This window comes from Scyliorhinus torazame, chromosome 1, assembly GCF_047496885.1.
Source record: "Scyliorhinus torazame isolate Kashiwa2021f chromosome 1, sScyTor2.1, whole genome shotgun sequence".
Lineage (NCBI taxonomy): Eukaryota > Metazoa > Chordata > Chondrichthyes > Carcharhiniformes > Scyliorhinidae > Scyliorhinus > Scyliorhinus torazame.
In genome coordinates this window covers 422742016-422757294 of record NC_092707.1, presented here as the reverse complement: position 1 = coordinate 422757294, position 15279 = coordinate 422742016, and the positions used below count along the sequence as shown (strand labels likewise).

Below are 15279 nucleotides of genomic sequence, written 5' to 3'. Positions count from 1 at the left end.
GCACCCGAACCATTACCCCCCCCCCTCCCCCCCCCCACAGCACCTCACTGGAGGGTCAGTCCTCCCGTCACTCCTACCTAGGCCATCCACCCACCGACGCCCCCTACAGGCGCCCCCCTCTCTGCCCAACCGTTTGCCCCACCAGCGCCGTCTAGGGGTGACGAAGCTGCCATGGAGGCCGAAGCCACGCTCCCGGAGTCGCAGACGCCCGGACCCCCACCAGAACCACCACCGAGGCTCACACGATCCAGGAGGACGACCAGGCTACCCGACCGACTGATTGCTTCACTGTAACTGTAAATGAACACTGACTGTATATATCTTCCACGCTTGTAAATATTCTCGACATCTCTGTAAGGAGGTATCACGGTGCCTCCATATCTGATCATACCATGTTAAATGCAATTGTAACCACTGGCCATCACCCCCGCCGGACTCTTTTTTAACAGGGGGTGAATGTGGTATTATCAGGTATTGCAGTACCCGAGAGGCTGTAGACCATTGGGTAAACCTCGGAGTTTACCATTGGCTGTTTGGTATGTAGCTCCGCCCTGACAGGCGGGGTATAAGAACCGGTGCCGTCCCAGCAGCCTCATTCTGTACCGAAGCTGCTGGGGGACAGTTCTAGTCTATTAAAGCCTTCAGTTATGTTACAACCTCGTCTTTGAGTTTAATGGATCGCGCATCAGCCTCTGAGATGTGAGGTGAGGAAGCAGGTCGCAGAAACCACCTCAACCTGCGGCGATGGCACCGACCTGCACCACATTCTCAGCAATGTGAGCCAAATGCCATTTCCAGTAACTCAAACTCTGACCCTAAGGTTCAACAGCAGAGCTCCACTCAGCTCTGTATCGTCAATCTGAGCAGAATTGGATACAGTTCTCATGGTGTCTGTGTAACACCAGCAGGTACAGTCGGTGTGCTGGGGGTGTCTGTGTAACACCAGCAGGTACAGTCGGTGTGCTGGGGGTGTCTGTGTAACACCAGCAGATACAGTCGGTGTGCTGGGGGTGTCTGTGTAACACCAGCAGGTACAGTCGGTGTGCTGGGGGTGTCTGTGTAACACCAGCAGATACAGTCGGTGTGCTGGGGGTGTCTGTGTAACACCAGCAGACACAGTTGGTGTGCTGGGGGTGTCTGTGTAACACCAGCAGGTACAGTCGTTGTGCTGGGGGTGTCTGTGTAACACCAGCAGGTACAGTCGGTGTGCTGGGGGTGTCTGTGTAACACCAGCAGGTACAGTAGGTGTGCTGGGGGTCTCTGTGTAACACCAGCAGACACAGTCGGTGTGCTGGGGGTGTCTGTGTAACACCAGCAGGTACAGTCGTTGTGCTAGGGGTCTCTGTGTAACACCAGCAGATACAGTCGGTGTGCTAGGGATGTCTGTGTAACACCAGCAGATACAGTTGGTGTGCTAGGGATGTCTGTGTAACACCAGCAGGTACAGTCGGTGTGCTAGGGATGTCTGTGTAACACCAGCAGGTACAGTTGGTGTGCTGGGGGTGTCTGTGTAACACCAGCAGGTACAGTCGGTGTGCTGGGGGTGTCTGTGTAACACCAGCAGGTACAGTCGGTGTGCTGGGGGTGTCTATGTAACACCAGCAGGTACAGTCGGTGTGCTGGGGATGTCTGTGTAACACCAGCAGATACAGTCGGTGTGCTGGGGGTGTCTGTGCAACACCAGCAGATACAGTCGGTGTGCTGGGGATGTCTGTGTAACACCAGCAGGTACAGTCGGTGTGCTGGGGATGTCTGTGTAACACCAGCAGGTACAGTCGGTGTGCTGGGATGTCTGTGTAACACCAGCAGGTACAGTCGGTGTGCTGGGGATGTCTGTGTAACACCAGCAGGTACAGTCGGTGTGCTGGGGATGTCTGTGTAACACCAGCAGGTACAGTTGGTGTGCTGGGGGTGTCTATGTAACACCAGCAGGTACAGTCAGTGTGCTGGGGATGTCTGTGTAACACCAGCAGGTACAGTTGGTGTGCTGGGGGTGTCTATGTAACACCAGCAGGTACAGTCAGTGTGCTGGGGGTGTCTATGTAACACCAGCAGGTACAGTCGGTGTGCTGGGGGTGTCTGTGTAACACCAGCAGGTACAGTCGGTGTGCTGGCGATGTCTGTGTAACACCAGCAGGTACAGTCGGTGTGTTGGGGATGTCTGTGTAACACCAGCAGATACAGTCGGTGTGCTGTGGGTGTCTGTGTAACACCAGCAGGTACAGTCGTTGTGCTGGGGGTGTCTGTGTAACACCAGCAGATACAGTCGGTGTGCTGGGGATGTCTGTGTAACACCAGCAGGTACAGTCGGTGTGCTGGGGGTCTCTGTGTAACACCAGCAGACACAGTCGGTGTACTGGGGGTGTCTGTGTAACACCAGCAGGTACAGTCGTTGTGCTAGGGGTCTCTGTGTAACACCAGCAGATACAGTCGGTGTGCTAGGGATGTCTGTGTAACACCAGCAGATACAGTTGGTGTGCTAGGGATGTCTGTGTAACACCAGCAGGTACAGTCGGTGTGCTAGGGATGTCTGTGTAACACCAGCAGGTACAGTCGGTGTGCTGGGGGTGTCTGTGTAACACCAGCAGGTACAGTCGGTGTGCTGGGGGTGTCTGTGTAACACCAGCAGGTACAGTCGGTGTGCTGGGGGTGTCTATGTAACACCAGCAGGTACAGTCGGTGTGCTGGGGGTGTCTGTGTAACACCAGCAGGTACAGTCGGTGTGCTGGGGATGTCTGTGTAACACCAGCAGGTACAGTCGGTGTGCTGGGATGTCTGTGTAACACCAGCAGGTACAGTCGGTGTGCTGGGGATGTCTGTGTAACACCAGCAGGTACAGTCGGTGTGCTGGGGAGGGATTCTGACTGATGGATCTTTCTCTTTTCTTTGCGAGCAGGGGTGGGAGTGTGTCTATGATGCAGCTGTCGATGTGGAGCGGAATCGTGGCGGTGTTCAGTATGGTATGGACCTTCGCCGCTTGCCAGCTGGGGGGCTGCTGGGACCAGAATAAGTGCAAGGAACTGTTTGCATCTCCCAAACTGCTGGTAAGTCAGAATGCAACCGCAATACTCACAATCAGTCTCGGTAATGATCACACAAAAGCCGTTGTGTTCAGCCCCTGCCACGCCGTCTCAGGCAGAACCACATTGTGTCCGCTCTGGGAATCCTATTTAACCCCAGACAACCTGAAAATCCTTTTCCTCTTCCTCACAAAGCCTGCCTTCTCCCACCTGGATGATGTCCATCTCTGCCCCTCACCCAACCCATCTCCCGCTGAAAACCACATGCTCGCTAATGGGCGGCACGGTGGCACAGTGGTTAGCACTGTTGCTTCACAGCTCCAGGGTCCCAGGTTCGATTCCCCGCTTGGGTCACTGTCTGTGCAGAGTCTGCACGTTCTCCCCGTGTCTGCGTGGGTTTCCTCCGGGGGCTCCGGAGTCCTCCCACAAGTCCCGAAAGACGTGCTTGTTAGGTGAATTGAACATTCTGAATTCTCCCTCAGTGTACCCGAACAGGCGCCGGAATGTGGCGACTAGGGGATTTTCACAGTAACTTCATTGCAGTGTTAATGCAAGCCTACTTGTGACAATAAAGATTATTATTATAGAGAGTAGCGGTGGAAGGGTGTTTTTCTGTCTGGAGATCTGTAGCTAGTGGTGTTCCTCAGGGATCAGTGCTGGGACCTCTGTTGTTTGTAGTTTATAAATGATCTGGAGGAAAATGTGGATGGTCTGATTAGTACGTTTGCGGATGACACGAAGATTGGTGGAGTTGCTGATCGTGCCGAGGATTGTCAGAGGACACAACAGGATATAGATAGATTGGAGACTTAGGCACAGAAATGGCAGATGGGAGTTTAATCCGGACAAATGCGAGGTGATGCAATTTGGAGGATCAAATCTAGGTATGAATTATACTGTAAATGGCAGAATCCTGAGGAACATTAACATACAGAGGGATCTGGGCGTGCAGGTCCACAGCCTGAGGATTCAGGGTAAACCATTTCGGACAGAGATGAGGAGACATTTCTTCACACAGAGAGTGGTGAGTCTGTGGAATTCATTACCACAGGAAGTAGTTGATGCTAAAACTTTGAATATATTCAAGAGGTGGCTGGATATCGCACTTGGGGAGAATGGGATCAAAGGCTATGGGGAGAAAGCAGGATTAGGCTATTGAGTTGGATGATCAGCTATGATTGTGATAAATGGCAGAGCAGCCTCGAAGGGCCAAAAGGCCTCCTCCTGCTCCTATCTTCTATGTATCTATGTTCCCTAAAAGTGGCAACACAGGTAGCCATATTAAGAAGGCATATGGCATGCTTGCCTTCATCAGCCGGGGCATTGAGTACAGGAGTTGGGAAATCATGTTGCAGCTGTATAAAACCCTGGTTAGGCTGCATTTGGAGTATTGTGTGCAGTTCTGGTCACCACATTATCAGAAGGACGTGGAAGCTTTGGAGAGAGTGCAAAGGTTCACCAGGATGTTGCCTGGCCTTGAGGGTGTTGGCTATGAGGAGAGGTTGAATAAACCAGGATTGTTTTCACTGGAAAGACGGAGGCTGAGGGGAGACCTGACTGAGGTCTACAAAATTACGAGAGGTATAGACAGGGTGGATAGTCAGAGGCTTTTTCCAAGGGTGGAAGTGTCAAATACAAGTGGGACACAGGTTCAGGGTGAGAGGGGAAATGTGGGAGATGTGCGGGGTAAGTTTTTCACACAGAGATTGGTGGGTGTCTGGAACGCGCTGCCAGAGGATGTGGTGGAAACAGCACATTAGCAACATTTAAGAGGCACCTGGATGGGTCCATGAATAGGGAGAAAATAGAGGATACGGACCGAGTAAGGGCGGACGTTTTTTTTTTGGGTAAAGCATCATGGTCAGCATGGCAGCACAGTGGCTAGCACTGTGGCTTCACAGCGCCAGGGTCCCAGGTTCAATTCCCCACTGGGTCACTGTCTGTGTGGAGTCTGCATGTTCTCCCCGTGTCTGCGTGGGTTTCCTCCGGGTGCTCCGGATTCCTCCCACAAGTCCCGAAAGACGTGCTGTTAGGTGAATTGGACATTCTGAATTCTCCCTGTGTACCCGAACAGGCGCCGGAGTGTGGCGACTAGGGGATTTTCACAGTAACTTCATTGCAGTGTTAATGTGATGTGGAGATACCGGCGTTGGACTGGGGTGAGCACAGTAAGAAGTCTTACAACACCAGGTTAAAGTCCAACAGCTTTGTTTCAAATCACTAGCATTCGGAGAACAGCTCCTTCCTGAGGAAGATTCACCTGAGGAAGGAGCAGTGCTCCGAAAGCTAGTGATTCAAAACAAACCTGTTGGACTTTAACCTGGTGTAAGACTTCCTACAGTGTTAATGTGAGCATACTTGTGACAATAATAAAGATTATTATTATGATCGCCACAGGCTTGGAGGGCTTGTTCCTCTGCTGTACTGTTCTTTGTTCTTTGTTCTTTGATCATAATGAATGGCAGGGCAGGCTCGAAGGCCGAACGGTCTCCAAAGTGGTTAACCTCGCATTTATCCAAATTGTACCACATCTGCATTGATTTGCCCACTCTCTCAAGTTGTCCAAATCACACTGAAGGATCTATGTATCCTCCTCACAGCTCACCCTCCCACACAACTGTGCATTGGGGACTAAAGCGGGTCAAGAAGGTGGTTTACCACATCTTCTCAAGGGCAATTAGTGATTGGTGATCAATACTGACCTAACCAGTATCAAACCAGGAGGGGCTTTTCACAGGTACTTCATTGCAGTGTTAATGTAAGCCTACCTGTGACACTAATAAAGATTATTCATTAACCAGCGATGCTCACATACATGAACGAACAAAAGAATCTGCAAACTTCTTATCCCTCTACATTCAAATCCAAATCATGAATATATATCACAGAAAGCAAGAATACAACACCCTCTCAATCCCACCTGAGCCATTCGGAGCCCTCTCAAGCCCACCTGAGCCAACACGGAGCCCTCTCAATCCCACCTGAGCCATTCGGAGCCCTCTCAATCCCACCTGAGCCAACACGGAGCCCTGTCAATCCCACCTGAGCCAACACGGAGCCCTGTCAATCCCACCTGATCCAACACGGAGCCCTGTCAATCCCACCTGATCCAGCACGGAGCCCTGTCAATCCCACCTGATCCAACACGGAGCCCTGTCAATCCCATCTGATCCAACACTGCTCCCTGTCAATCCCATCTGATCCAACACGGAGCCTTCTCAATCCCACCTGATCCAACACTGAGCCCTGTCAATCCCAACTGATCCAACACGGAGCCCTGTCAATCCCAGCTGAGCCAACACTGAGCCCTGTGAATCCCACCTGATCCAACACGGAGCCCTGTGAATCCCACCTGATCCAACACTGAGCCCTCTCAATCCCACCTGATCCAACACGGAGCCCTGTGAATCCCAACTGATCCAACACTGAGCCCTGTCAATCCCACCTGATCCAACATGGAGCCCTGTCAATCCCACCTGATCCAACACGGAGCCCTGTGAATCCCAACTGATCCAACACTGAGCCCTCTCAATCCCACCTGATCCAACACTGAGCCCTCTCAATCCCACCTGATCCAACACGGAGCCCTGTGAATCCCAACTGATCCAACATGGAGCCCTGTCAATCCCACCTGATCCAACACGGAGCCCTGTCAATCCCACCTGAGCCAACACGGAGCCCTGTGAATCACACCTGATCCAGCACGGAGCCGTGTCAATCCCACCTGAGCCAACACGGAGCCCTGTGAATCCCACCTGAGCCAACACGGAGCCCTGTCAATCCCACCTGAGCCAACACTGAGCCCTGTCAATCCCATCTGATCCAGCACGGAGCCCTGTCAATCCCACCTGAGCCAACACGGAGCCCTGTGAATCCCACCTGAGCCAACACGTCGCCCTGTCAATCCCACCTGAGCCAACACTGAGCCCTGTCAATCCCACCTGATCCAACACGGAGCCCTGTGAATCCCACCTGAGCCAACACGGAGCCCTGTCAATCCCAACTGAGCCAACACTGAGCCCTGTCAATCCCACCTGATCCAGCACGGAGCCCTCTCAATCCCACCTGATCCAACACTGAGCCCTGTCAATCCCACCTGAACCAACACTGAGCCCTCTCAATCCCACCTGATCCAACACTGAGCCCTCTTAATCCCACCTGATCCAACACTGAGCTCTGTCAATCCCACCTGAGCCAACACTGAGCCCTCTCAATCCCACCTGATCCAACACTGAGCCCTCTCAATCCCACCTAATCCAGCACGGAGCCCTGTCAATCCCACCTGAGCCAACACGGAGCCCTGTCAATCCCACCTGATCCAACACTGAGCCCTCTCAATCCCACCTAATTCAACACTGAGCTCTGTCAATCCCACCTGAGCCAACATGGAGCCCTGTCAATCCCACCTGATCCAACACGGAGCCCTGTGAATCCCACCTGATTCAACACTGAGCCCTGTCAATCCCAACTGATCCAACACTGAGCCCTGTCAATCCCACCTGATTCAACACTGAGCCCTGAGAATCCCACCTGATCCAACACTGAGCCCTGTCAATCCCACCTGATCCAACATGGAGCCCTGTCAATCCCACCTGAGCCAACACTGAGCCCTCTCAATCCCACCTGATTCAACACGGTGCCCTGTGAATCCCACCTGATCCAACACGGAGCCCTGTCAATCCCACCTGAGCCAACACGGAGCCCTGTCAATCCCACCTGAGCCAACACGGAGCCCTGTCAATCCCACCTGGTCCAACACTGAGCCCTCTCAATCCCACCTGATCCAACACTGAGCCCTGTTAATCCCACCTGATCCAACACGGAGCCCTGTCAATCCCACCTGATCCGGCACGGAGCCCTGTCAATCCCACCTGATCCAGCACGGAGCCCTGTCAATCCCACCTGATCCAACACTGAGCCCTGTCAATCCCACCTGATCCAACACGGAGCCCTGTCAATCCCATCTGATTCAACACTGAGCCCTGTCAATCCCACCTGATCCAACACGGAAACCTGTCAATCCCACCTGATCCAACACTGAGCCCTGTCAATCCCACCTGATCCAACACGGAAACCTGTCAATCCCCCCTGATCCAACACGGAGCCCTGTGAATCCCACCTGATCCAGCACGGAGCCCTGTCAATCCCACCTGATCCAGCACGGAGCCCTGTCAATCCCACCTGATCCAACACGGAGCCCTGTGAATCCCAACTGATCCAAAACGGAGCCCTGTCAATCCCACCTGATCCAACACGGAGCCCTGTGAATCCCAACTGATCCAACACTGAGCCCTGTCAATCCCACCTGATCCAACACGGAGCCCTGTGAATCCCAACTGATCCAACACTGAGCCCTGTCAATCCCACCTGATCCAACACGGAGCCCTGTGAATCCCAACTGATCCAACACGGAGCCCTGTCAATCCCACCTGATCCAACACAGAGCCCTCTCAATCCCACCTGATCCAACACGGAGCCGTCTCAATCCCACCTGATCCAACACGGAGCCGTCTCAATCCCACCTGATCCAACACGGAACCCTGTCAATCCCACCTGATCCAACACTGAGCTCTGTCAATCCCACCTGATCCAACACGGAGCCCTGTCAATCCCACCTGAGCCAACACGGAGCCCTGTCAATCCCACCTGAGCCAACACGGAGCCCTGTCAATCCCACCTGATCCAACACTGAGCCCTGTCAATCCCACCTGATCCAACACGGAGCCCTGTCAATCCCACCTGATCCAACACGGAGCCCTGTCAATCCCACCTGATCCAGCACGGAGCCCTGTCAATCCCACCTGATCCAACACGGAGCCCTGTCAATCCCACCTGATCCAACACGGAGCCCCCTCAATCCCACCTGACCCAACACTGAGCCCTGTGAATCCCACCTGATCCAACACTGAGCCCTGTGAATCCCACCTGATCCAACACGGAGCCCTGTGAATCCCACCTGATCCAACACTGAGCCCTCTCAATCCCACCTGATCCAACACGGAGCCCTGTGAATCCCACCTGATCCAACACTGAGCCCTGTGAATCCCACCTGATCCAACACTGAGCCCTGTCAATCCCACCTGATCCAACACTGAGCCCTGTGAATCCCACCTGAGCCAACACTGAGCCCTGTCAATCCCACCTGAGCCAACACTGAGCCCTGTGAATCCCACCTGATCCAACACGGAGCCCTGTCAATCCCACCTGATCCAACACTGAGCCCTCTCAATCCCACCTGATCCAACACGGAGCCCTGTGAATCCCACCTGATCCAACACTGAGCCCTCTCAATCCCACCTGATCCAACATGGAGCCCTGTCAATCCCACCTGATCCAACACGGAGCCCTGTCAATCCCACCTGATCCAGCACGGAGCCCTGCCAATCCCACCTGATCCAACACGGAGCCCTGTGAATCCCACCTGATCCAACACTGAGCCCTCTCAATCCCACCTGATCCAACACGGAGCCCTGTGAATCCCACCTGATCCAACACTGAGCCCTCTCAATCCCACCTGATCCAACATGGAGCCCTGTCAATCCCACCTGATCCAACACGGAGCCCTGTCAATCCCACCTGATTCAGCACGGAGCCCTGCCAATCCCACCTGAGCCAACACGGAGCCCTGTGAATCCCACCTGAACCAGCACGGAGCCCTGTCAATCCCACCTGAGCCAACACGGAGCCCTGTGAATCCCACCTGAGCCAACACGGAGCCCTGTCAATCCCACCTGAGCCAACACTGAGTCCTGTCAATCCCACCTGATCCAGCACGGAGCCCTGTCAATCCCACCTGAGCCAACACGGAGCCCTGTTAATCCCACCTTATCCAACACTGAGCCCTCTCAATCCCACCTGATCCAACACTGAGCCCTGTCAATCCCACCTGATCCAACACGGAGCCTGTGAATCCCATTCGATCCAACACTGATCCCTGTCAATCCCACCTGATCCAGCACGGAGCCCAGTCAATCCCACCGGTCCAACACAGAGCCCTCTCAATCCCACCTGATCCAACACGGAGCCCTGTCAATCCCACCTGATCCAACACGGAGCCCAGTCAATCCCACCTGATCCAACACAGAGCCCTCTCAATCCCACCAGATCCAACACGGAGCCCTGTCAATCCCACCTGATCCAACATGGAGCCCTCTCACTCCCACCTGATCGAACACTGAGCCCTGTCAATCCCACCTGATCCAACACGGAGCCCTCTCAATCCCACCTGATCCAACACGGAGCCCTCTCAATCCCACCTGATACAACACTGAGCCCTGTGAATCCCAGCTGATCGAACACTTAGCTCTGTCAATCCCACCTGATCCAACATGGAGCCGTCTCAATCCCACCTGATACAACACGGAGCCCTGTCAATCCCACCTGATCCAACACGGAGCCGTCTCAATCCCACCTGATCCAACACTGAGCCCTGTGAATCCCAGCTGATCCAACACTTAGCTCTGTCAATCCCACCTGATCCAACATGGAGCCGTCTCAATCCCACCTGATACAACACTGAGCCCTGTGAATCCCAGCTGATCGAACACTTAGCTCTGTCAATCCCACCTGATCCAACATGGAGCCGTCTCAATCCCACCTGATACAACACGGAGCCCTGTCAATCCCACCTGATCCAACACGGAGCCCTCTCAATCCCACCTGATCCAACACGGAGCCCTCTCAATCCCACCTGATCCAACACGGAGCCGTCTCAATCCCACCTGATACAACACTGAGCCCTCTCAATGCCACCTGATCCAACATGGAGCCCTGTCAATCCCACCTGATCCAACACTGAGCTCTTTCAATCCCACCTGATCCAACACTGAGCCCTGTCAATCCCACCTGATCCAACACTGAGCCCTCTCAATCCCACCTGATCCAACACTGAGTCCTGTGAATCCCACCTGATTCAACACTGAGCCCTGTCAATCCCACCTGATCCAACACGGAGCCCTGTCAATCCCACCTGATCCAACACTGAGCCCTGTCAATCCCACCTGATCCAACACTGAGCCATGTCAATCCCACCTGATCCAACACGGAGCCCTGTCAATCCCACCTGATCCAACACTGAGCCCTCTCAATCCCACCTGATCCAACACGGAGCCGTCTCAATCCCACCTGATCCAAAACTGAGCCCTCTCAATCCCACTTGATCCAACACGGAGCCCTGTCAATCCCACCTGATCCAACACGGAGCCCTGTCAATCCCACCTGATCCAACACTGAGCTCTGTCAATCCCACCTGATCCAACACTGAGCCCTGTCAATCCCACCTGATCCAACACGGAGCCCTGTCAATCCCACCTGATCCAACACGGAGCCCTGTGAATTCCACCTGATCCAACACGGAGCTCTGTCAATCCCACCTGATCCAACACGGAGCCCTGTGAATTCCACCTGAGCCAACACGGAGCCCTGTCAATCCCACCTGATCCAACACGGAGCCCTGTGAATCCCAACTGATCCAACACTGAGCCCAGTCAATCCCACCTGATCCAACACGGAGCCCTGTGAATCCCAACTGATCCAACACAGAGCCCTGTCAATCCCACCTGATCCAACACTGAGCCATGCCAATCCCACCTGATCCAACACGGAGCCCTGTCAATCCCACCTGATCCAACACGGAGCCCTGTCAATCCCACCTGATCCAGCACGGAGCCCTGTCAATTCCACCTGATCCAGCACTGAGCCATGTCAATCCCACCTGATCCAACACGGAGCCCTGTCAATCCCACCTGAGCCAACACGGAGCCTTGTCAATCCCACCTGATCCAACACTGAGCCATGTCAATCCCACCTGATCCAACACGGAGCCCTGTCAATCCCACCTGATCCAACACAGAGCCCTCTCAATCCCACCTGATCCAACACGGAGCCGTCTCAATCCCACCTGATCCAACACGGAGCCGTCTCAATCCCACCTGATCCAACACGGAGCCCTGTCAATCCCACCTGATCCAACACTGAGCTCTGTCAATCCCACCTGATCCAACACGGAGCCCTGTCAATCCCACCTGAGCCAACACGGAGCCCTGTCAATCCCACCTGAGCCAACACGGAGCCCTGTCAATCCCACCTGATCCAACACGGAGCCCTGTCAATCCCACCTGATCCAACACGGAGCCCTGTCAATCCCATCTGATCCAGCACGGAGCCCTGTCAATCCCACCTGATCCAACACGGAGCCCTGTCAATCCCACCTGATCCAACACGGAGCCCCCTCAATCCCACCTGACCCAACACTGAGCCCTGTGAATCCCACCTGATCCAACACTGAGCCCTGTGAATCCCACCTGATCCAACACGGAGCCCTGTGAATCCCACCTGATCCAACACTGAGCCCTCTCAATCCCACCTGATCCAACACGGAGCCCTGTGAATCCCACCTGATCCAACACTGAGCCCTGTGAATCCCAACTGATCCAACACTGAGCCCTGTCAATCCCACCTGATCCAACACTGAGCCCTGTGAATCCCACCTGAGCCAACACTGAGCCCTGTCAATCCCACCTGAGCCAACACTGAGCCCTGTGAATCCCACCTGATCCAACACGGAGCCCTGTGAATCCCACCTGATCCAACACTGAGCCCTCTCAATCCCACCTGATCCAACACGGAGCCCTGTGAATCCCACCTGATCCAACACTGAGCCCTCTCAATCCCACCTGATCCAACATGGAGCCCTGTCAATCCCACCTGATCCAACACGGAGCCCTGTCAATCCCACCTGATCCAGCACGGAGCCCTGCCAATCCCACCTGATCCAACACGGAGCCCTGTGAATCCCACCTGATCCAACACTGAGCCCTCTCAATCCCACCTGATCCAACACGGAGCCCTGTGAATCCCACCTGATCCAACACTGAGCCCTCTCAATCCCACCTGATCCAACATGGAGCCCTGTCAATCCCACCTGATCCAACACGGAGCCCTGTCAATCCCACCTGATCCAGCACGGAGCCCTGCCAATCCCACCTGAGCCAACACGGAGCCCTGTGAATGCCACCTGATCCAGCACGGAGCCCTGTCAATCCCACCTGAGCCAACACGGAGCCCTGTGAATCCCACCTGAGCCAACACGGAGCCCTGTCAATCCCACCTGAGCCAACACTGAGCCCTGTCAATCCCACCTGATCCAGCACGGAGCCCTGTCAATCCCACCTGAGCCAATACGGAGCCCTGTCTATCCCACCTTATCCAACACGGAGCCCTGTCAATCCCACCTGATCCAACACGGAGCCTGTGAATCCCATTCGATCCAACACTGATCCCTGTCAATCCCACCTGATCCAGCACGGAGCCCAGTCAATCCCACCGGATCCAACACAGAGCCCTCTCAATCCCACCTGATCCAAAACGGAGCCCTGTCAATCCCACCTGATCCAACACAGAGCCCTCTCAATCCCACCTGATCCAACACGGAGCCCTGTGAATTCCACCTGATCCAACACTGAGCCCTGTCAATCCCACCTGATCCAACACTGAGCTCTGTCAATCCCACCTGATCCAGCACGGAGCCCTGTCAATCCCACCTGATCCAACACTGAGCCCTGTCAATCCCACCTGATCCAACACGGAGCCCTGTCAATCCCACGTGATCCAACACGGAGCCCTGTGAATTCCACCTGATCCAACACGGAGCTCTGTCAATCCCACCTGATCCAACACGGAGCCCTGTGAATTCCACCTGAGCCAACACGGAGCCCTGTCAATCCCACCTGATCCAACACGGAGCCCTGTGAATCCCAACTGATCCAACACTGAGCCCAGTCAATCCCACCTGATCCAACACGGAGCCCTGTGAATCCCAACTGATCCAACACGGAGCCCTGTCAATCTCACCTGATCCAACACTGAGCCATGTCAATCCCACCTGATCCAACACGGAGCCCTGTCAATCCCACCTGATCCAGCACGGAGCCCTGTCAATCCCACCTGATCCAGCACGGAGCCCTGTCAATCCCACCTGATCCAACACTGAGCCATGTCAATCCCACCTGATCCAACACGGAGCCCTGTCAATCCCACCTGATCCAACACAGAGCCCTCTCAATCCCACCTGATCCAACACGGAGCCGTCTCAATCCCACCTGATCCAACACGGAGCCGTCTCAATCCCACCTGATCCAACACGGAGCCCTGTCAATCCCACCTGATCCAACACTGAGCTCTGTCAATCCCACCTGATCCAACACGGAGCCCTGTCAATCCCACCTGAGCCAACACGGAGCCCTGTCAATCCCACCTGAGCCAACACGGAGCCCTGTCAATCCCACCTGATCCAACACGGAGCCCTGTCAATCCCACCTGATCCAACACGGAGCCCTGTCAATCCCACCTGATCCAGCACGGAGCCCTGTCAATCCCACCTGATCCAACACGGAGCCCTGTCAATCCCACCTGATCCAACACGGAGCCCCCTCAATCCCACCTGACCCAACACTGAGCCCTGTGAATCCCACCTGATCCAACACTGAGCCCTGTGAATCCCACCTGATCCAACACGGAGCCCTGTGAATCCCACCTGATCCAACACTGAGCCCTCTCAATCCCACCTGATCCAACACGGAGCCCTGTGAATCCCACCTGATCCAACACTGAGCCCTGTGAATCCCACCTGATCCAACACTGAGCCCTGTCAATCCCACCTGATCCAACACTGAGCCCTGTGAATCCCACCTGAGCCAACACTGAGCCCTGTCAATCCCACCTGAGCCAACACTGAGCCCTGTGAATCCCACCTGATCCAACACGGAGCCCTGTGAATCCCACCTGATCCAAAACTGAGCCCTCTCAATCCCACCTGATCCAACACGGAGCCCTGTGAATCCCACCTGATCCAACACTGAGCCCTCTCAATACCACCTGATCCAACATGGAGCCCTGTCAATCCCACCTGCTGCAACACGGAGCCCTGTCAATCCCACCTCATCCAGCACGGAGCCCTGCCAATCCCACCTGATCCAACACGGAGCCCTGTGAATCCCACCTGATCCAACACTGAGCCCTCTCAATCCCACCTGATCCAACACGGAGCCCTGTGAATCCCACCTGATCCAACACTGAGCCCTCTCAATCCCACCTGATCCAACATGGAGCCCTGTCAATCCCACCTGATCCAACACGGAGCCCTGTCAATCCCACCTGATCCAGCACGGAGCCCTGCCAATCCCACCTGAGCCAACACGGAGCCCTGTGAATGCCACCTGATCCAGCACGGAGCCCTGTCAATCCCACCTGAGCCAACACG

General features: G+C 54.7%; 1 protein-coding gene across 2 annotated transcripts in view; it reads left to right on the top strand.

Annotated features, from left to right (window-relative positions):
* The window catches only part of pomca (proopiomelanocortin a), a 340782-nt gene that overhangs the window by 257930 nt on the left and 67573 nt on the right, over positions 1 to 15279 (top strand). For both annotated transcript variants that reach the window (XM_072515473.1, XM_072515469.1), the window contains exon 2: positions 2897 to 3044. In XM_072515473.1, the coding sequence (XP_072371574.1) occupies positions 2913 to 3044 (132 nt within the window). In that variant the 5' untranslated portion in view covers positions 2897 to 2912. The remainder of the gene's footprint in view (positions 1 to 2896; positions 3045 to 15279) is intronic.